This window comes from Salvelinus alpinus, chromosome 7, assembly GCF_045679555.1.
Source record: "Salvelinus alpinus chromosome 7, SLU_Salpinus.1, whole genome shotgun sequence".
Classification (NCBI taxonomy): domain Eukaryota; kingdom Metazoa; phylum Chordata; class Actinopteri; order Salmoniformes; family Salmonidae; genus Salvelinus; species Salvelinus alpinus.
Genome location: NC_092092.1, coordinates 2570060 through 2593279, shown reverse-complemented (window position 1 = coordinate 2593279; position 23220 = coordinate 2570060). Strand labels below are relative to the sequence as shown.

Sequence of the window (23220 nt, the reverse complement as noted above, 5' to 3'; positions counted from 1 at the left end):
CCATTAGTACCTGCCAAGGCAGCAGCTACTCTTCCTGGGGTTTATTATGGACCCCCATTAGTTCCCGCCAAGGCAGCAGCTACTCTTCCTGGGGTTTATTATGGACCCCATTAGTTCCTGCCAAGGCAGCAGCTACTCTTCCTGGGGTTTATTATGGATCCCTGTTAGTTCCTGTCAAGGCAGCAGCTACTCTTCCTGGGGCTTATTATGGATCCCCATTAGTTCCTGCCAAGGCAGCACCTACTCTTCCTGGGGTTTATTATGGACCCCATTAGTTCCTGCCAAGGCAGCAGCTACTCTTCCTGGGGTTTATTATGGACCCCATTAGTTCCTGCCAAGGCAGCAGCTACTCTTCCTGGGGTTTATTATGGATCCCCATTAGTTCCTGCCAAGGCAACAGCTACTCTTCCTGGGGTTTATTATGGATCCCCATTAGTTCCTGTCAAGGCAGCAGCTACTCTTCCTGGGGTTTATTATGGATCCCCATTAGTTCCTGCCAAGGCAGCAGCTACTCTTCCAGCAGTTTATTATGGATCCCCATTAGTTCCTGCCAAGGCAGCAGCTACTCTTCCTGGGGTTTATTATGGATCCCCATTAGTTCCTGCCAAGGCAACAGCTACTCTTCCTGGGGTTTATTATGGATCCCCATTAGTTCCTGCTGAGGCAACAGCTACTCTTCCTGGGGTTTATTATGGATCCCCATTAGTTCCTGCCAAGGCAGCAGCTACTCTTCCTGGGGTTTATTATGGATCCCCATTAGTTCCTGTCAAGGCAGCAGCTACTCTTCCTGGGGTTTATTATAGATCCCTGTTAGTTCCTGTCAAGGCAGCAGCTACTCTTCCTGGGGCTTATTATGGATCCCCATTAGTACCTGCCAAGGCAGCAGCTACTCTTCCTGGGGTTTATTATGGACCCCCATTAGTTCCCGCCAAGGCAGCAGCTACTCTTCCTGGGGTTTATTATGGACCCCATTAGTTCCTGCCAAGGCAGCAGCTACTCTTCCTGGGGTTTATTATGGATCCCTGTTAGTTCCTGTCAAGGCAGCAGCTACTCTTCCTGGGGTTTATTATGGATCCCTGTTAGTTCCTGTCAAGGCAGCAGCTACTCTTCCTGGGGCTTATTATGGATCCCCATTAGTTCCTGCCAAGGCAGCACCTACTCTTCCTGGGGTTTATTATGGACCCCATTAGTTCCTGCCAAGGCAGCAGCTATTCTTCCTGGGGTTTATTATGGACCCCATTAGTTCCTGCCAAGGCAGCAGCTACTCTTCCTGGGGTCCAGCAACATTAAGGCAGGTATATACAATTTAAAATAATACATGACATTACATTTCATAACACTTTTCACAACACATTAAGTGTGTTCCCTCAGGCCACTACTCTAGGTAGCCAAGTGGTTAGAGCGTTGGGCTCTAGCGTTGGATCGAATCCCCGAGCTGACAAGGTAAAAATCTGTCGTTCTGCCCCTGAGCAAGGCAGTTAACCCACTGTGCGCCAAAGACGTGGATGTTGTTAATGGCAGCCTCCCGCACCTCTCTGATTCAGAGGGGTTGGGTTAAATGCAGAAGACACATTTCAGTTGAAGGCATTCAGTTGTACAACTGACTAGGTACCCCCCCCTTTCCCTACTATCACATATCTACAATACAAAAATCCATATGTAAGTGTATGTAGTTTGCGTGTCTGTCTCTTCAATGTCCTCGCTGTTCCATAAGGTGTATTTGACCTGTTTTTCTTTTACATCTGTAGCTATCCCCAGCCTGCTATTCTGTTAAAACATATTCTGTTTAAACACCGCTAGCTAGTTAATCATCATCTCTTGCTCGCTAACTTATCCTATTCCCCAATGCACAATAAATAGTTTCCCATTAGTTGGTCGAGTTAGCCACATTTTCTGCTTGCTAACAGTAACAAACTGTCTCAGAAAGTTTCCATCCATCAATTGATGACTGTCTATTGCTGTTTATAGACCTCGTGAATATGCTACAGACCTCGAGACAACACGATAGAGTGGTTTTTCTCAAAGTTGCCGGGGGGGGGGGGGAAACTTCTATTAGATAAAGTAAACCTCACTTAGCAAATAAACCATTCATTCCATACAAAAACCCCTTTGCTTTGTGGGTGAAAAAAAACGAGATAAAAAAGCCACCTGCTGGAGGGAAACAGATTTTCCCGCTGAGTTGGTCTTCTCATTTTCCTCTTCCTCTCTGGTGTAGTCTAGCTAGCTAACACACCCTGTCCCTTACCAACATGGCTGTCTCTCAGAGGTAGGTGTGGTCTAGCTAGCTAACACACCCTGTCCCTTACCAACATGGCTGTCTCTCAGAGGTTGGTGTGGCCTAGCTAGCTAACACACCCTGTCCCTTACCAACATGGCTGTCTCTCAGAGGTTGGTGTGGCCTAGCTAGCTAACACACCCTGTCCCTTACCAACATGGCTGTCTCTCAGAGGTTGGTGTGGCCTAGCTAGCTAACACACCCTGTCCCTTACCAACATGGCTGTCTCTCAGAGGTTGGTGTGGCCTAGCTAGCTAACACACCCTGTCCCTTACCAACATGGCTGTCTCTCAGAGGTTGGTGTGGCCTAGCTAGCTAACACACCCTGTCCCTTACCAACATGGCTGTCTCTCAGAGGTTGGTGTGGCCTAGCTAGCTAACACACCCTGTCCCTTACCAACATGGCTGTCTCTCAGAGGTAGGTGTGGTCTAGCTAGCTAACACACCCTGTCCCTTACCAACATGGCTGTCTCTCAGAGGTTATTATGACCCTGTTGTTGTTGGGAAATTATATATTTCAATATGTAAGGTATAGCTTAAAGAACAAAGCAATACTGACTTTTTAATAAGGTCTAAAAAGCTTGAAAGGAAACAGAAGATGAGGTTTCTCTTTCAACTGGTCTTTATATTGAGTCTGTTTTTCTCTGCTTGGTGTTAACTTTGACTGGGCCAGAACAGTCTGCTACTGTACAGAGACAGACACCCACTGTGCTGCTGGGACCAGGAGAAGATCTGGTTAGTAAAGGACTTTCCAGACAGGAAGACAACATTTAACTTTTTTTTTTGCTGATTCCAAAATGTTTCGGCTTTTACGTGCACCAGCACCGCCGACCGCTCCACCTGGATAAAACTCCACCCCCTGCCTAGCTCAATTGAAAATTAATGGGAAACGCCACCACTTCCTGCCTGGAAAGCCCTTAACAGTATGTGCGTGTGTGTGTATGAGTGTGTGTGTGTATGTGTGTTGTGCTCCTCCCCTCATACCCTGCTGCGTGAAGGAGAAGCTACAGGCCGAATTTACACTGACCCCTCCCCTTTGTTAACACACTCTGACCCCTCCCCTTTGTTAACACACTGTGACCACTCCCCTTTGTTAACAAACACAATCAATGTGTATATGTCATATCTCCTCCTCTCCTCCTCCCCTCCTCCGCTCCTCTCCTAGTCTCCTACTCTCCTCCTCTCCTCCTCCTCTAATCTCTGCCTCTCCCCTCTCCTCCTCTCCTCCCCTTCTCTCCTCCTCTTCTCCCCTCCCCTCTCCTCTCCTCTCCTCTCGCCTCTCCCCCTCCCCTCCTCTCCCCTCCTCCTCCTCCCCTATTCTCCCCTCTCCTCCCCTCTCTTCCTACTACTCTCTCCTCTCCTTCTCTGCCCTCCCCCTCTACCCTCTCCTCCTCCTCTCCCCTCCCCTCCTCCTCCTCCCCTTCTCTCCCCTCTAACCTACTCCCCTCTCTTCCTACTATTCTTTCCTCTCCTACTTTCTCCTTCCCTCCCCTCATCTCCTTTCCTACTCTCTCCTCTCCTCCTCCTCTACTCCTCTCCCTCTCCTTTCTCTTCCTCCTCCTCTCCTCCTCCTCTCCTCTCCTCCTCCTCTACTCCTCTCCCTCTCCTTTCTCTTCCTCCTCCTCTCCTCTCCTCCTCCTCTACTCCTCTCCCTCTCCTTTCTCTTCCTCCTCCTCTCCTCTCCTCCTCCTCTACTCCTCTCCCTCTCCTCTCCCTCTCCTTTCTCTTCCTCCTCCTCTTCCTCCTCCTATCCCTCTCCTCTCCCTCTCCTTTCTCTTCCTCCTCCTCTCTTCTCCTCCTCCTCTCCTCTCCTCCTCCTCTCCTCCTCTCCCTCTCCTCTCCCTCTCCTTTCTCTTCCTCCTCCTCTTCCTCCTCCTCTCCCTCTCCTTTCTCTTCCTCCCCCTCTCCTCCTCCTCTCCTCTCCTCCTCCTCTACTCCTCCTCCTCTCCTCCTCCTCACCTCTCCTCCTTCTCTCCTCCTCTCCCTCTCCTTTCTCTTCCTCCTCCTCTTCTCCTCCTCTCCCTCTCCTTTCTCTTCCTCCTCTTCTCCTCCTCTCCTCTCCCTCTCCTTTCTCTTCCTCCTCTTCTCCTCCTCTCCTCTCCCTCTCCTTTCTCTTCCTCCTCCTCTCCTCCTCCTCCTCCTCTCCTCCTCTCCTTTCTCTTCCTCCTCCTCTTCTCCTCCTCTCCCTCTCCTTTCTCTTCCTCCTCTTCTCCTCCTCTCCTCTCCCTCTCCTTTCTCTTCCTCCTCTTCTCCTCCCCTCCTCTCCCTCTCCTTTCTCTTCCTCCTCCTCTCCTCCTCCTCCTCCTCTCCTCTCCTCCTCATCTACTCCTCTCCTCTTCCTCCTCCTCCTCTCCTCTCTCTTCCACCTCCTCCTCTCCTCCTCTACTCCTCTCCTCCTCTCCTCCTCTTTCTCCTAATACTTGTTGAATGGCTGAATTCAAAGTTTGTATTTAAACAGACACATACTTTCCAAGGCATGAATATCAGACCCAGATCCAGAACTCTGTGTGTGTGTGTGTGCGTGTGTGTGTGTGTGTGTGTGTGTGTGTGTGTGTGTGTGTGTGTGTGTGTGTGTGTGTGTGTGTGTGTGTGTGTGTGTGTGTGTGTGTGCGTGCGTGCGTGCGTGCGTGCGTGTGTGTCCTCAGACCCAGTCCAACATTTGGTTAGTAACACAATACATAGAAACCTCCTCCACTATGGAAAATGGAATATAACACATTCATGTTATGTCTGCTATTTCCAGATTTGTGTTCCTAAATTGTAAACTGTCATAGCAACTGCTATTTGGGGAAAAAAATATGGAATATTCCGTCATAGTCATTTTAATTTGAGCATTTCTGAGAATGAACAGCATTTTTTTTAATTTTGTATCATAGTCCATATGACTCAAAGAAAAAAATCTGACACCATCATTGACTCCATCAATCATATTTAAGACTTTTAATTACATTTTCCTTGGCATCCTACCATAGATGCAGTATGTATTTCCTCGTGTTCACTCTAACAAAGAGAAGAAGAAGTGTGCTGGGAACCTTCCTCCTCTTCTCAAACCAAATCAAATGTTTCAAACCTAACACGGCCCAACCCTAAAGATCCTTCAAAGTCAAACTCTGATTGATCTCATTCTAACGAATACCAACAGAGGAATATGTTTCTACTTGTGTCTTCTCCCAAGACGTTAGTGACCGTTACCCAGTGACCGTTACCCAGTGACCGTTACCCAGTGACCGTTACCCAGTTGTTTGTGACAGAGATGTGAAAATACAAAACAAATCTAAAGCCTTGTGACATCACAAAGAGGAACTTTAAAAACTTCAGTGATCATGCTTTTTCTTTAAACAATCTTTATTTTTGTGATCTTGATTTTATTTCAGCGCTCCCTCTTACTTGATTCAGCTATGAGCCTCTTTGTCTTCTATACTATTGTGGATAGTCATTCTCCCTTTATATAATGGAGGGTTAAAGGTAGATCTAATGGGTGGTACACGCCGCAATTATCAGGTCATTCATAGAAGAGATGATGATGCTAGTAAAGGGCTTACATGTGTTACATATATATATACTGTATGTTACAGGAGAAGGTCAATTTGGCAGCTGACTTGCTACACCCTCGACAACCACTGTGATTATTATTATTTGACCCTGCTAGTCATCTATGAACATTTTAACATCTTGGCCATGTTCTGTTATAATCTCCACCCGGCACAGCCAGAAGAGGACTGGCCACCCCTCATAACCTTCCCTAGAAAGGCCGAAACCTAGGAAGAAACTTAGAGAGGAATCTAAGTTTCTTCCTAGGTTTCGGCCTTTCTAGGGAGTTATTCCTAGCCACCGTGCTTCTACACCTGCATTGCTTGCTGTTTGGGGTTTTAGGCTGGGTTTCTGTACAGCACTTTGAGATATCAGCTGATGTACGAAGGGCTATATAAATACATTTGATTTTATTTTATTTTGGTTCAAGGCCAGGAACACAGGCTTATGCCCGGACTGGCAAGCTTTTATTAAGCAACTGAGGAATCATTGTGAGAGAAATCAGAAAGGCTAAATCTGATTATTATGTAACAGCTCTTTCAGATTGTAATGGGAACCTGGATAAATTCTGGAAAACTGTCAACTAACCGCATATAGCATCCACATTGACTCTGTACCGGTACCCCCGGTATATAGCCTCCACATTGACTCTGTACCGGTACCCCCTGTATATAGCCTCCACATTGACTCTGTACCGGTACCCCCCTGTATATAGCCTCCACACTGACTCTGTACCGGTACCCCCTGTATATAGCCTCCACATTGACTCTGTACCGGTACCCCCTGTATATAGCCTCCACATTGACTCTGTACCGGTACCCCCTGTATATAGCCTCCACATTGACTCTGTACCGGTACCCCCTGTATATAGCCTCCACATTGACTTGGTACCGGTGCCCCCTGTATATAGCCTCCACACTGACTCGGTACCGGTGCCCCCTGTATATAGCCTCCACACTGACTCAGTACCGGTGCCCCCTGTATATAGCCTCCACACTGACTCTGTACCGGTACCCCCTGTATATAGCCTCCACATTGACTCGGTACCGGTGCCCCCTGTACTGTATATAGCCTCCACATTGACTCTGTACCGGTACCCCCTGTATATAGCCTCCACATTGACTCTGTACCGGTACCACCTGTATATAGCCTCCACATTGACTCTGTACCGGTACCCCCTGTATATAGCCTCCACATTGACTCTGTACCGGTACCACCTGTATATAGCCTCCACATTGACTCTGTACCGGTACCACCTGTATATAGCCTCCACATTGACTCTGTACCGGTACCACCTGTATATAGCCTCCACATTGACTCTGTACCGGTACCCCCTGTATATAGCCTCCACATTGACTCTGTACCAGTACCCCCTGTATATAGCCTCCACATTGACTCTGTACCAGTACACCCTGTATATAGCCTCCACATTGACTCTGTACCAGTACCCCCTGTATATAGCCTCCACACTGACTCGGTACAGGTGCCCCCTGTATATAGCCTCCACACTGACTCGGTACCGGTGCCCCCTGTATATAGCCTCCACACTGACTCAGTACCGGTGCCCCCTGTATATAGCCTCCACACTGACTCGGTACCGGTGCCCCCTGTATATAGCCTCCACACTGACTCAGTACCGGTGCCCCCTGTATATAGCCTCCACACTGACTCGGTACCGGTGCCCCCTGTATATAGTCTCCACATTGACTCGGTACCGGTGCCCCCTGTAAATAGCCTCATTATTGTTATTCTTATTGTGTTACTTTTTATTATTACTTTTTATTTTAGTCTACTTGGTAAATATTTTCTTCTCCTTGAACTGCACTGTTGGTTAAGGGCTTGTCAGTCAGCATTTCACAGTAAAGTCTACACTTGTTGTATTCGGCGCATGTGACAAATAAAGTTTGATTTGATTTGAAATCCCTATTAAATCAGACGCTGGCCTCATTTCGGGGAAACATGCCATCATTGATGCATTTAATCACCATCTCTTTGAAAATAACTTCTAAGCCTCATAACGATACTGGGCTGGATGCTGATAGGGGGAAACTTGTTGAATGATCAGAGAAAGGACAGTCAAAGCTTTTCTTTTAGGCTACGTACAGAAAACAAAGTCCTGGATGCTTTACTAGCAATAGACAACAAGGAGCCCACCAGCAGGAGCCGACCAATTGGATCCCGGTCTGGTTAAGTGTGCAGCGCCCATCATTATTGTCTCAATAACCACCATTTTTATTTCACATTGTTATCAGGAAATATTCCAAAAGTATGGAATCATCTCTTGTGCTGCTACTCCATAAGGGGGATGGTAGTGATTGTCATCATTATCGCCACATTTCAAGTCTTCCTGGTCTAGCTAAGATTCTCTAATCGTTGGTAAATGTACAACTTGGCTCTTTTTATCTGAGAAATGTATTCTGAATATAAACCAATCAGGGTTTAGTCCTGGACATCCAATCAGGGTTTAGTCCTGGACATCCAATCAGGGTTTAGTCCTGGACATCCAATCAGGGTTTAGTCCTGGACATCCAATCAGGGTGTAGTCCTGGACATCCAATCAGGGTTTAGTCCTGGACATCCAATCAGGGTGTAGTCCTGGACATCCAATCAGGGTTTAGTCCTGGACATCCAATCAGGGTTTAGGCCTGGACATCCAATCAGGGTTTAGGCCTGGACATCCAATCGGGGTTTAGTCCTGGACATCCAATCAGGGTTTAGTCCAGGACATCCAATCAGGGTTTAGTCCTGGACATCCAATCAGGGTTTAGGCCTGGACATCCAATCGGGGTTTAGTCCTGGACATCCAATCAGGGTTTAGTCCAGGATATCCAATCAGGGTTTAGTCCTGGACATCCAATCAGGGTTTAGGCCTGGACATCCAATCAGGGTTTAGTCCTGGACATATCACTATGACAGTAAACCACTTTAGTTGTTAATGATCTTGTCAGTGATTTAGACACTAAAATGACATGTGCTGCTTTGTTTGTGGACCTGTAAAAAGCTTTTCATACTGTTGATCATGTTATTTTAGTGAATAAATTGTTCCCGATAGGCCTGAGCTCTGACGTCTGTTCATGGTTTCACGATTACCTTAGTGACAGAACTCAGACCGTCGTGATTGATGGGGTCTGAATTTCTTGAAGTGCATAAACGTGTACCACAGGGGTCCATTTTGGGACCTGTTCTCTAGTGAATATTTATATAAACACCATTGGTCAATCTGTTAAAAATTGTAAACTTCTTATATATATGGATGATACTGTCATGTATGCTGTTGTCCTGACTGTTGATCTGGCTGTTGTCCTGACTGTTGATCTGGCTGTTGTCCTGACTGTTGATCTGGCTGTTGATCTGGCTGTTGATCTGACTGTTGATCTGGCTGTTGATCTGGCTGTTGCCCTGACTGTTGCCCTGACTGTTGATCTGGCTGTTGCCCTGACTGTTGATCTGACTGTTGATCTGGCTGTTGATCTGACTGTTGATCTGACTGTTGCCCTGACTGTTGATCTGACTGTTGATCTGGCTGTTGATCTGACTGTTGCCCTGCCTGTTGATCTGACTTTTGATCTGGCTGTTGATCTGACTGTTGCCCTGGCTGTTGATCTGACTGTTGCCCTGACTGTTGATCTGGCTGTTGATCTGGCTGTTGCCCTGGCTGTTGATCTGACTGTTGCCCTGACTGTTGATCTGACTGTTGATCTGACTGTTGATCTGACTGTTGATCTGGCTGTTGTTCTGACTGTTGATCTTACTGTTGATCTGGCTGTTGATCTGGCTGTTGATCTGACTGTTGATCTGGCTGTTGATCTGATTGTTGATCTGACTGTTGATCTGATTGTTGATCTGACTGTTGCCCTGACTGTTGATCTGGCTGTTGATCTGGCTGTTGATCTGGCTGTTAATCTGGCTGTGTCAAAACTACAATCAGGTTTTTTAGCTTTGCATGAATCCCTTGTTGATTTAAAACTTGTGATTAAGATGGGCAAAATGAAATACTGTTGTTTTAAACTGTGGTGAGAATGTTTCAGGTGAACTACATGTTGACTCATTAGATGGTTCTCCAATCCAACGTGTTCCCGCATATAAACACTTTTGCATTTGGATTGCTTTTTCTACAGAAACAGATGGCTCCTTTCTCTGAGCAGTAGGATGCAGATTATTCAGTCAACCTTTTTAATCTGTTGTTGATTATGGTGATATTATTTATCAAAGTGCAGCTGCTACTACTGTTAAACCTTTAGATGCCATCTCCCATAATGCCCTTTGTTTTGTTACAGGGGACATGTTTGATACCCATCACTGCATCCTGTATCAAAAGGTTTTCTGGACCTTACTAAAGACCCTTAGATCTCTACATGACTGTCTTTCTGTTTACAAGGCCCTACTTCATACACTTCAGTCTTATCTAACTTTTCAGTTGAAATATAGACACCTGAGTTGCCTAACCCGTTCACAGGACTGGTTAACTATTGAGGTTCCTAACCTGTTCACAGGATTGGTTAACTCTTGAGGATCCTAACCTGTTCACAGGATTGGTTAACTCTTGAGTTGCCTAACCAGTTCACAGGATTGGTTAACTCTTGAGGATCCTAACCTGTTCACAGGATTGGTTAACTCTTGAGTTGCCTAACCAGTTCACAGGATTGGTTAACTCTTGAGGTTACTAACCTGTTCACAGGATTGGTTAACTCTTGAGTTGCCTAACCAGTTCACAGGATTGGTTAACTCTTGAGGTTCCTAACCCGTTCACAGGATTGGTTAACTCTTGAGGATCCTAACCTGTTCACAGGATTGGTTAACTCTTGAGGTTACTAACCTGTTCACAGGATTGGTTAACTCTTGAGTTGCCTAACCAGTTCACAGGATTGGTTAACTCTTGAGGTTCCTAATCCGTTCACAGGATTGGTTAACTCTTGAGGTTCCTAATCCGTTCACAGGACTGGTTAACTAATGAGGTTACTAACCTGTTCACAGGATTGGTTAACTCTTGAGGATCCTAACCCGTTCACAGGATTGGTTAACTCTTGAGGATCCTAACCCGTTCACAGGATTGGTTAACTCTTGAGGATCCTAACCCGTTCACAGGATTGGTTAACTCTTGAGGATCCTAACCCGTTCACAGGATTGGTTAACTCTTGAGGTTCCTAACCCGTTCACAGGATTGGTTAACTCTTGAGGATCCTAACCTGTTCACAGGATTGGTTAACTATTGAGGATCCTAACCTGTTCACAGGATTGGTTAACTCTTGAGGATCCTAACCCGTTCACAGGATTGGTTAACTATTGAGGATCCTAACCCGTTCACAGGATTGGTTAACTCTTGAGGTTCCTAACCCGTTCACAGGATTGGTTAACTCTTGAGGTTCCTAACCTGTTCACAGGATTGGTTAACTCTTGAGTTGCCTAACCCGTTCACAGGATTGGTTAACTCTTGAGGTTCCTAACCCGTTCACAGGATTGGTTAACTCTTGAGGTTCCTAACCTGTTCACAGGATTGGTTAACTATTGAGGATCCTAACCCGTTCACAGGATTGGTTAACTCTTGAGGATCCTAACCTGTTCACAGGATTGGTTAACTCTTGAGGTTCCTAACCTGTTCACAGGATTGGTTAACTCTTGAGGTTCCTAGGGGCTCCACCAGCCAGGTAAATCTGCTTTTAGTTTTAATCTTTTGTTTTAATTTCTTTAACTTTTTGTTTTATTGCTAAATACATTTCATCTTGATGATCTGGTGCCGTTCGGGCAATTTAAAGTATTGATTGGGGACTTATTTGTGAAGGAATGTAACAGTTTTTATGGGTGATTTGTGATGTTTTATTTGTGTTTACCATGACTGTGTTTTTGTATATATATATATATATAGAATAAATACAAAATAGTAGCTGGCAAGATGTAGATCAGAGGTTATTTTTAATGTGTGCATTTTGCAAGTGGTTAGTTTGCATCAACTATATATATATATATATATCGAAATTACATGTATTTTTGCCTTGATTGTGTACCTTTCTTATTTGATGTATATATATATATGAATAAATAATTGTGTATAACGTATATATTTATATTGGAAAAGAGACCTAGGTCTACATATGTCTTCCCTGTCGAAATAAAGGCTAAATAAAAATGTAACTACCAATTATTTGAATAGAAATATAACACGTGTAATGTATTTCCTAGAATAACAAAAAATACACGTGATGGCGTTGAATCAACGTGGAAAACGGCTTGGTTTTGAAAAAAGTCATCAACATAAGAGAATCGAGGTCTTTTTTTCACACAACTTTTAACCTAAATTCAATGACATAGTGACATTTTTTTTGTAACATTCACGTTGAATTCACGTTAGTTGAAAACACAACCAAATGTATATTAAAACCGGATGTTAAACTGTCTGTTCCCCGTGGGTTTCTGCTAACTGAAAGGATTGGTTATCATTGAGAATAATTTAGCCGAATAATACAACTTACTGAGAAGAGTTTTCTGTTGTTCACAGACTTGTTTCTATGCATCCCTCTTCTATTGTTTAAAGGTGTGTGTTATGGCCTGGTCTGTATTTCCTGCGTTTTGTCACCTACCCGACCACTTCCCGGCCTTGAAACGAATAAACATCTCGAATAACCTTCATCGTGGGAAATGGTTTGGAAATTATTTCAGTTGTTAAAAAAGTTTTGTAGAATAAAACAGAACTATGAATTCATGAGTAAAAGCAGCAACAACAAAAAATAAGTAAAAATAAATAAATAATATAAAGTGTTTAATTAGAGGAAAACTTCACGTTTGTCTTTCGCATAGAAAGTGTAACAAGAAACAACGTTTTTATCTAACATAATAAAAAATATATTCGGTCTATCAAGTTAGACTAGAGTTTGATCATCAGAAATAAAGTATTTTACGAGTCCTACCTATCTGAACATAGGCCTTCGGTCATTTGAGATTGAGTAAAACTGTAAAGAACATCTGAAAGAAATACCTAAAAGTTAAAATCCCTCGGTTTCATTCTGCAGTTCTTTGATATAGGCTACTACGTGTAAATATTGACAGCTTGAAGTAATAAAGCAATTAAAATTGGCTGGTGAGCAATCGACTTCAGACACATTACCCCTCCTTCCTGTAAACCATCCTTCCTGTAAACCATCCTTCCTCCCTAATCCTACTGATACAGTATAGCCGCATACAACCAATGGCTGACCAGACGGCATACATCAAAGCGAAGACCAGCCAACCAACGATGGCACAAAGATATATCTGTTTATTGACTGTTACTTCGGAATATATATTCGGAAACTTGCAATGGAGTGGAGAATATTGGATATATTCAAGTGGATTGGATATATAGCCTATTTGGGAGCGACCAATTTTTGTTTTCTTATTAATCTCAAAGTGTAATACGTAATTGTTCAACCCTGGAGCTGTTGGATAGAATGGCCTCAGGTGGCGGGGATGGCCCGGGGAAGGTTACCCAGTACCGGGTGGACCACCTCCTCACTGCCGTGGAGAACGAGCTACAGGCGGGCAGCGAGAAGGGCGATCCTACGGAGAGACAACTCAAAGTCGGCTTGGATGAAAACGAACTGTGGCAGAAGTTCAAGGAACTCACGAATGAAATGATAGTAACCAAAAATGGCAGGTAAATTCATTCAATTGACATGAGTTTTATATATTGTTTAAATTGTTTATATGGTTCATGTATTGTATTAATTTTGGTTACTTTAGGCGTATTATTTATGGTTAGCCTACCTGCCAAATGTATAGCCTTTCTTTACAACGGTTGTAAGTCTTAATTTATATAGTGAAGAAAACAGGTAGGATAATATATATTTAAAATCTTTAACCTTTATTTAACTGGGTAAGTAAGAACAAATTTTGAATTGAAATGACGGCCTAGGAACAGTGGGTTAACTGCCCTGTTTAGGGGCAGAACGACAGATTTTTCTCCTGTCAACTCGGGAATTCGATTTTGCAACCTTTTAGTTACCAGTCCAACGCTTTAACCACAGGGCTACCTGCCGCCCCAACAACCGTAGGCTTATATCACAAATAAATCGTGTTAAACGCGTCTATAACATTGCTATGATATCACAGTAATAAAGGAAACCAGATTGCACACCTTCATTCTGCTATGCTTTATCTTGGCCAGGTCGCAGTTGTAAATAAGAACTGGTTCTCAACTGGCCTACCTGGTTAAATAAAGGTAAAATAAAAAATTTAAAAAATCATGCATTATATTTAGAGTTTTTATTAATATTCACATGGCCTATAAAGTGAACCACGCGTTCGCTTGACATTAGTGTCAATAATGCCCCTATTGTACAATAGATTATAGCTATTGTATGACTAGAAAGGATGAGATAAGGACACCTGTTATTATATTTTCCTTTCTATCCAAGGCGCATGTTTCCGGTGCTGAAAGTGAATGTTTCTGGGTTGGATCCAAACGCCATGTACTCGTTCCTGCTGGACTTCGTGGCTGCGGACAACCACCGGTGGAAATACGTTAACGGGGAGTGGGTTCCCGGGGGTAAGCCCGAGCCTCAAGCCCCGAGCTGCGTATATATCCACCCGGACTCGCCTAACTTCGGAGCGCGCTGGATGAAAGATCCGGTCTCTTTCTGTAAAGTCAAACTCACCAACAAACTCAATGGAGGAGGCCAGGTTAGGCGATTACAGTCTTATCACTTTAAATGTCATTTTATAAACCCTTTTTGAGTGCTCGTGTTTTTTTCAATGATTGTGATAACAATTTAGATGAGAAAACATGTCAAGTTATGGAATCAAATCAAATGTATTTATAAAGCCCTTCGTACATCAGCTGATATCTCAAAGTGCTGTACAGAAACCCAGCCTAAAACACCAAACAGCAAGCACCTAACGACACCCGTGCCAATATATTCTCCAAACACCGACTTCTCGGGAATTATCACTTAAATAATATATTCCATTTTCAGAAGACGCTTTTATCCAAAGCGAATTACAGTCAAACGTGTATACATTTTAAGCTATGTGGTCACGGGAACACCCATCAATCAATATTTTGATTAAAATAAGTGATCTATTTCTAACTGTAAAATAAAGCCTATTATTTAACTTTTTGCTTTTTATTATTTTTTATTTTTTATAAACATTTTTCAGATCATGTTAAATTCGTTGCACAAATATGAGCCACGTGTCCATATTGTGCGCGTCGGAGGGCCGCAGAGAATGATCACGAGTCACTCCTTCCCGGAGACGCAGTTCATAGCCGTCACTGCCTACCAGAACGAAGAGGTACATTGTTGTATTACTGAAATACATTCTTTTATAAACACTCTAATGTTAATAGTAATGTGTGGTTTTGTTGTTCATGTAATAACATTCCAATAAGTAGACTTTGAAGTACGCAACGTTGTAGATATTTTGTTTTGGTCGTTTTCGGTGAGAAGATATACAAAAAGAATCTTGTTTATTAAGATTCGTTTTTTTTTGTTATTTGGTTTTGTACCAATTTTGCATTGTATTTTCACTCCACATTTTAGATAACCAGTCTGAAAATCAAATACAACCCGTTTGCCAAGGCCTTTCTGGATGCTAAGGAAAGGTATGGCAGTTGCTTGCTCCCCTTTTCTGCCCATTATACATATATATTTAGTTAGATTTGATGTAGAATATAGAATGTATTAGTGAGCCTAGACTACATTGTGTGTCTACTGGTAGATTGGGTTCCATAGACGTGCTCTGATTGGACTACATTGTGTTCCATAGACATGGTCTGATTGAACTACATTGTGTGTCTACTGGTGGATTGGGAACCAGTGTTACATAGACATGCTCTGATTGGAATTCCTCTCCACAGAACTGATCATAAAGACATTATGGATGACAGTGACAACCCGCAATCAAGCTACTCTCAATGTAAGTATCTCAGACTTTTTTTTGTTTTGCTTTTGTGAACAACTTTTTTTTAAATTAAACATTTAAATAAAGAATGGGATTGATACATACAATAGAGTTTACAGACAGACAGCACATTGGAAATGTGAACGCTGACAAAATATTTTACTTAAATTCTTTATTTTTATACTGTACTGTATATCAATTCTTCAATTTGACACATAAGCACATCAACTGCAGTTGTAAAAAAAAAAGGCGTTAAAAATAAATGTGGTGGATTTAACGAATAGAAGATATAAAATGGCTCCGTGTTACCCTGTGTTCCTGCTGGCCCACCACACTACAGTGAGTGGATGGTTCATCCCAGGACCTCCTGCTAGCCCTCACACGCAGTTTGGGAGCCCACTGTCCCTGTCCTCGTCCCATGGCTGTGACCGCTACTCCACCCTGAGAAACCATCGCTCTGCACCGTACAGCAGCCCTTACACCCATCGGACCAACTCCCCTAGTGAGTGTCTCGCTCTTCTTTCCTCCACCCCCCTCTACCCCCGCTACCAACTCCCCTAGTGAGTGTCTCGCTCTTCTTTCCTCCACCCCCCTCTACCCCCGCTACCAACTCCCCTAGTGAGTGTCTCGCTCTCCTTTCCTCCACCCCCCTCTACCCCCGCTACCAACTCCCCTAGTGAGTGTCTCGCTCTTCTTTCCTCCACCCCCCTCTACCCCCGCTACCAACTCCCCTAGTGAGTGTCTCGCTCTCCTTTCCTCCACCCCCCTCTACCCCCGCTACCAACTCCCCTAGTGAGTGTCTCGCTCTCCTTTCCTCCACCCCCCTCTACCCCCGCTACCAACTCCCCTAGTGAGTGTCTCGCTCTCCTTTCCTCCACCCCCTTCTACCCCCTCTACCAACTCCCCTAGTGAGTGTCTCGCTCTCCTTTCCTCCACCCCCCTCTACCCCCGCTACCAACTCCCCTAGTGAGTGTCTCGCTCTCCTTTCCTCCACCCCCCTCTACCCCCTCTACCAACTCCCCTAGTGAGTGTCTCGCTCTCCTTTCCTCCACCCCCCTCTACCCCCGCTACCAACTCCCCTAGTGAGTGTCTCGCTCTCCTTTCCTCTACCCCCTCCACTACCTCTCCTGTCCTCCACTACCTCTCATGTCATCCACCACCCCTCCACCCCCTCTCCTTTCCTCCACCCCCTCTCTACCCCCTCCATTACCTCTCCTGTCCCCTACTACCTCTCATGTCATCCACCACCCCTCCACCCCCTCTCCTGTCCTCCACCACCCCTCCACACCCTCTCCTGTCCTCCACCCCCCCTCCTGTCCTCCACCACCTCACCCCCTCTATCCTTCCTCCCAACACCCCTTCCCTTCTCCTCCTCCTCTATCCATCCTCCCAACACCCCTTCCCTTCTCCTCCTCCTCTATCCATCCTCCCAACACCCCTTCCCTTCTCCTCCTCCTCTATCCATCCTCCCAACACCCCTTCCCTTCTCCTCCTCCTCTATCCATCCTCCCAACACCCCTTCCCTTCTTCTCCTCCTCTATCCATCCTCCCAACCCCCCTTCCCTTCTCCTCCTCCGCTATCCATCCTACCAACACCCCTTCCCTTCTCCTCCTCCTCTATCCATCCTACCAACACCCCTTCCCTTCTCCTCCTCCTCTATCCATCCTCCCAACACCCCTTCCCTTCTCCTCCTCCTCTATCCATCCTACAAACACCCCTTCCCTTCTCATCCTCCTCTATCCATCCTCCCAACACCCCTTCCCTTCTCATCCTCCTCTATCCATCCTCCCAACACCCCTTCCCTTCTCCTCCTCCTCTATCCATCCTACCAACACCCCTTCCCTTCTCCTCCTCCTCTATCCATCCTCCCAACACCCCTTCCCTTCTCCTCCTCCTCTATCCATCCTCCCAACACCCCTTCCCTTCTCCTCCTCCTCTATCCATCCTCCCAACACCCCTTCCCTTCTTCTCCTCCTCTATCCATCCTCCCAACCCCCCTTCCCTTCTCCTCCTCCGCTATCCATCCTACCAACACCCCTTCCCTTCTCCTCCTCCTCTATCCATCCTACCAACACCCCTTCCCTTCTCCTCCTCCTCTATCCATCCTCCCAACACCCCTTCCCTTCTCCTCCTCCTCTATCCATCCTACCAACACCCCTTCCCTTCTCATCCTCCTCTATCCATCCTCCCAACACCCCTTCCCTTCTCATCCTTCTCTATCCATCCTCCCAACACCCCTTCCCTTCTCCTCCTCCTCTATCCATCCTACCAACACCCCTTCCCTTCTCCTCCTCCTCTATCCATCCTCCCAACACCCCTTCCCTTCTCCTCCTCCTCTATCCATCCTCCCAACACCCCTTCCCTTCTCCTCCTCCTCTATCCATCCTCCCAACACCCCTTCCCTTCTTCTCCTCCTCTATCCATCCTCCCAACCCCCCTTCCCTTCTCCTCCTCCGCTATCCATCCTACCAACACCCCTTCCCTTCTCCTCCTCCTCTATCCATCCTACCAACACCCCTTCCCTTCTCCTCCTCCTCTATCCATCCTCCCAACACCCCTTCCCTTCTCCTCCTCCTCTATCCATCCTACCAACACCCCTTCCCTTCTCATCCTCCTCTATCCATCCTCCCAACACCCCTTCCCTTCTCATCCTTCTCTATCCATCCTCCCAACACCCCTTCCCTTCTCCTCCTCCTCTATCCATCCTACCAACACCCCTTCCCTTCTCCTCCTCCTCTATCCATCCTCCCAACACCCCTTCCCTTCTCCTCCTCCTCTATCCATCCTCCCAACACCCCTTCCCTTCTCATCCTCCTCTATCCATCCTCCCAACACCCCTTCCCTTCTCCTCCTCCTCTATCCATCCTACCAACACCCCTTCCCTTCTCCTCCTCCTCTATCCATCCTCCCAACACCCCTTCCCTTCTCCTCCTCCTCTATCCATCCTCCCAACACCCCTTCCCTTCTCCTCCTCCTCTATCCATCCTCCCAACACCCCTTCCCTTCTCCTCCTCCTCTATCCATCCTCCCAACACCCCTTCCCTTCTCATCCTCCTCTATCCATCCTCCCAACACCCCTTCCCTTCTCCTCCTCCTCTATCCATCCTCCCAACACCCCTTCCCTTCTCATCCTCCTCTATCCATCCTCCCAACACCCCTTCCCTTCTCCTCCTCCTCTATCCATCCTACCAACACCCCTTCCCTTCTCCTCCTCCTCTATCCATCCTACCAACACCCCTTCCCTTCTCATCCTCCTCTATCCATCCTCCCAACACCCCTTCCCTTCTCATCCTTCTCTATCCATCCTCCCAACACCCCTTCCCTTCTCCTCCTCCTCTATCCATCCTACCAACACCCCTTCCCTTCTCCTCCTCCTCTATCCATCCTCCCAACACCCCTTCCCTTCTCCTCCTCCTCTATCCATCCTCCCAACACCCCTTCCCTTCTCATCCTCCTCTATCCATCCTCCCAACACCCCTTCCCTTCTCCTCCTCCTCTATCCATCCTCCCAACACCCCTTCCCTTCTCATCCTCCTCTATCCATCCTACCAACACCCCTTCCCTTCTCCTCCTCCTCTATCCATCCTCCCAACACCCCTTCCCTTCTCCTCCTCCTCTATCCATCCTCCCAACACCCCTTCCCTTCTCATCCTCCTCTATCCATCCTCCCAACACCCCTTCCCTTCTCCTCCTCCTCTATCCATCCTCCCAACACCCCTTCCCTTCTCATCCTCCTCTATCCATCCTCCCAACACCCCTTCCCTTCTCCTCCTCCTCTATCCATCCTCCCAACACCCCTTCCCTTCTCCTCCTCCTCTATCCATCCTCCCAACACCCCTTCCCTTCTCATCCTCCTCTATCCATCCTCCCAACACCCCTTCCCTTCTCCTCCTCCTCTATCCATCCTCCCAACACCCCTTCCCTTCTCATCCTCCTCTATCCATCCTCCCAACACCCCTTCCCTTCTCCTCCTCCTCTATCCATCCTCCCAACACCCCTTTCCTTCCTTTCCACCTTTAACAAGAAAGTCAAACAAATGTGTCTGAGCAGTAGATGTTCTGCATTCCTCTGGTCTTTGTGAGAGCAGGACACTCAGAGTTGTAAACAGCTGGTCTTCCAACAGAGAATGCCTGGACAGATGCATTATTAGTCAGTCATCCTCGTCTTCTTCAGCCAGTACTGTGTATGTGAACTAAAGACACCCCTAGAATTACATTTAGTAGAGAGTAATTGACTGGATTCAAAGCCTCTTAAAGCCCCTTTTCACAGAGAGAGAACTACAGAATATATAGATATATACAGTATATATATATATCAGAAGATATGTTTCTTTCTGCACTTCTTTTGTATGACCTCAAACCCGGACGACGCCGGGCCAATTGTGCGCCGTCCTATAGGTCTCCCAATCACCGGTCGGATGTGATACAGCCTGGATACAAACCAGGGACTGTAGTGACGCCTCTTGCGCTGAGATGCAGTGCCTTAGACAGCTGTGCCACTCGGGAGCCCTAACAGGCAGCAAAGAGGACTAACTAACTTACTATTGGTGCAGGCCCCATGGTCTGGTGAATTAGACAATAGAGATCTGGGTATCATTTTGTCTCCCCTGTTGTTTCTAATAAAGCAAAAATGCGCCTAAAGTAAATGAATCTTTAAAATAAACTCATGATTGGTTGTGTTGCAGCTGGTTACTCTGATATGTCCTCTGGCTGTCTCTCCATGCTGCCCTCCCATGACAACTGGTCCAGTCTTCAGATGTCTTCCCACTCCACCATGCTGCCCGTGACCCACTGTAGCGTCCCTGGGACCAACTCCAGGTTGGTGGCAAAAACACACCTCTCCTGCTGCCGCATCTTCTCTCTCTCTCTCTCTCTCTCTCTCTGTCTCTCTGTGCCTCTGTGTCTCTCTCTGTCTCTCTCTGTCTCTCTGTGCCTCTGTGTCTCTCTCTGTCTCTGTCTCTCTCTCTCTGTCTCTCTCTGTCTCTCTCTCTCTCTGTGTCTCTCTCTCTCATTAATGTGTTATGTACTACTTATGAATGTGTTATGTACTACTTATGAATGTGTTATGTACTACCTATGAATGTGTTATGTACTACTTATGAATGTGTTATGTAAGGGATATGAATGTGTCACGTAAGGGTTATGAATGTGTTATGTACCGTTTTAGATTGTGTTATGTACTGCTTATGAATGTGCTATGTACTACTTATGAATGTGTTATATACTGCTTATGAATGTGTTATGTAAGGGTTATGAATGTGTTATGTAAGGATATTGATGGTGTCACATAAGGGTTATGAATGTGTCACATAAGGGGTATGAATGTGTTATGTACTACTTATGAATGTGTCACGTAAGGGTTATGAATGTGTTATGTACTGGTTATTAATGTGTTATGTAAGGGATATGAATGTGTTATGTAAGGGTTATGAATGTGTTCATACTGGTTATTAATGTGTTATGAATATGTTATGTACTGGTTATTAATGTGTTATGTACTGCTTATGAATGTGTTATGTAAGGGTTATGAATGTGTTACGTAAGGGTTACGTATGTGTTATGTACTGGTTATTAATGTGTTACATACTGGTTATTAATGTGTTATGTAAGGGTTATGAATGTGTCATGTAAGGGTTATGAATGTGTCATGTAAGGGTTATGAATGTGTCATGTAAGGGTTATGAATGTGTTCATACTGGTTATTAATGTGTTATGAATGTGTTATGTAAGGGTTATGAATGTGTTATGTACTGGTTATGAATGTGTTATGTACTGGTTATGAATGTGTTATGTACTGGTTATGAATGTGTTCATACATACTGTAGGTATCCTTCAAGTAAAGAATTGCCATGTATTTCACGTGAAACTGACATAGTCTTCTGTTCTCGCCTGTCTTCTCTGTATCCAGCCAGTACCCCAGCCTGTGGTCCGTCAGTAACCCGTCCCTGACCCCTGTCTCCCAGTTGGGGGAGATGTCCAACAGCCTAGGCTCCCAGTTCCTGCGAGGCACCAGTAGTAGCCACTATCCTGGGCTGTCTCACTCCGTCACAGCGCCACCTGGTGGATCCCCGCTGTATGACTGCAGCACGGCCACAGAGGTGCACGATAGTACGATACTATCGCATTATGATACGTCACCGCACAGTCACACGCGACTGACTACAGTATGGACTCCTGTTACACCTCCTTCCATGTAGGGGGAGAGAGAGACACACATATATGCAGGCGGGCAGGGCAGGGCAGGGCAGGGCAGACAGACAGCGTAATACAATCAATGCCCATGTTTTGTGAAAAAAAGCTTGATAGCAACATGGATTGTGATCCGTTAGCAAACCAAAGGCTTTACTGAGCTTGTATCTGCTCATATTTATACTTTCTTTATTCTGCTATTTTCCCAGGCGATAAATGTCTTCAGCTTTTACCCATTGAAAGAAGTACACTGATATCCGTGTGTGATAATTGTACGTGTTGTTCATAGTGTAAATATTAATATGATTATATTAATCACCTCAGAATGGAGGGTGACCATGTAAATAGATTACATAATGTTGCCCGTTGTTTTGTAAGAATTTGTCTGAGAAATGGTTGTAAAATGGTACTGTAATCAATTAAAATGTATAAATACATGTTTTATTATATCTTATCCTCGGTTTGTCTACAATGAGCTTTTATTTGACCATGGGTCAAAGTTTGCACATTTAGGAAGCTTGTGTAGGTTAGTAATGTACATTTAGGAAGCTTGTGTAGGATGGTAATGTACATTTAGGAAGCTTGTGTAGGTTAGTAATGTACATTTAGGAAGCTTGTGTAGGATAGTAATGTACATTTAGGAAGTTTGTGTAGTATAGTAATGTACATTTAGGAAGCTTGTGTAGGATAGTAATGTACATTTAGGAAGCTTGTGTAGGATAGTAATGTAAAAGTGTTTTTGCCCCACAGACGTTTTGCCTCTTGCTCTGGCTCGGCCAACTCATCCCTCCGCCCTGCGTTCTCTCTCTCTATATGTCACTATCTCTGTCTCTCTCTCTCTATATATATACGCTCTGATACAGTCTGATGGCTTGTAGATAGAAACTGTCTCTGAGCCTGTTGGTATCAGACCTCATGCTCTGATACAGTCTGACGGCTTGTAGATAGAAACTGTCTCTGAGCCTGTTGGTATCAGACCTCATACTCTGATACAGTCTGACGGCTTGTAGATAGAAACTGTCTCTGAGCCTGTTGGTATCAGACCTCATGCTCTGATACAGTCTGATGGCTTGTAGACAGAAACTGTCTCTGGGCCTGTTGGTATCAGACCTCATGCTAACATACGTCTGACGGTAAGGCAGAGAACAGCTCGTGGCTGGGGGGGGGGGGGGGTCCTTGATGATGCTGCAGGAACCGTTTCAGGAACCGTTTCGGAGAAGATCTCCTGGATGGGTGGGAGCACGGTCCCAGTGACGTACTGGGACCGTGGAGAGAGCAAATACCCGCACCAGGTCGTGACGGTGGTGGTGATCTGGTTGATTTCATTGAATGGAGGTGTGTGGTAACCAATA

The 23220-nt window shown here is 45.5% G+C and overlaps 2 protein-coding genes across 2 annotated transcripts in view; one reads left to right on the top strand and one right to left on the bottom strand.

Moving 5' to 3' along the window:
• Positions 1–23220, bottom strand: part of LOC139580328 (calcium uniporter protein, mitochondrial-like) — a 518594-nt gene that overhangs the window by 67566 nt on the left and 427808 nt on the right. The window lies entirely within an intron of this gene.
• On the top strand, positions 11202–23020 carry LOC139580327 (T-box transcription factor T-like). The gene is made up of 8 exons (XM_071408879.1): positions 11202–13433; positions 14194–14458; positions 14936–15070; positions 15319–15380; positions 15636–15694; positions 16020–16181; positions 20365–20497; positions 21588–23020. The coding sequence occupies exons 1-8, from the start codon at positions 13228–13230 to the stop codon at positions 21874–21876; spliced, it is 1311 nt and encodes a 436-aa protein (XP_071264980.1). The 5' UTR covers positions 11202–13227; the 3' UTR covers positions 21877–23020.

Coding starts and splice junctions, on each gene's coding strand:
- LOC139580327 (XM_071408879.1), top strand. CDS start 13,228: ATGGCCTCAGGTGGCGGGGATGGCCCGGGGAAGGTTACCCAGTACCGG. Junction 15,071..15,318: donor CTGCCTACCAGAACGAAGAG/GTACATTGTTGT, acceptor TCCACATTTTAG/ATAACCAGTCTGAAAATCAA. Junction 16,182..20,364: donor CCATCGGACCAACTCCCCTA/GTGAGTGTCTCG, acceptor GTTGTGTTGCAG/CTGGTTACTCTGATATGTCC.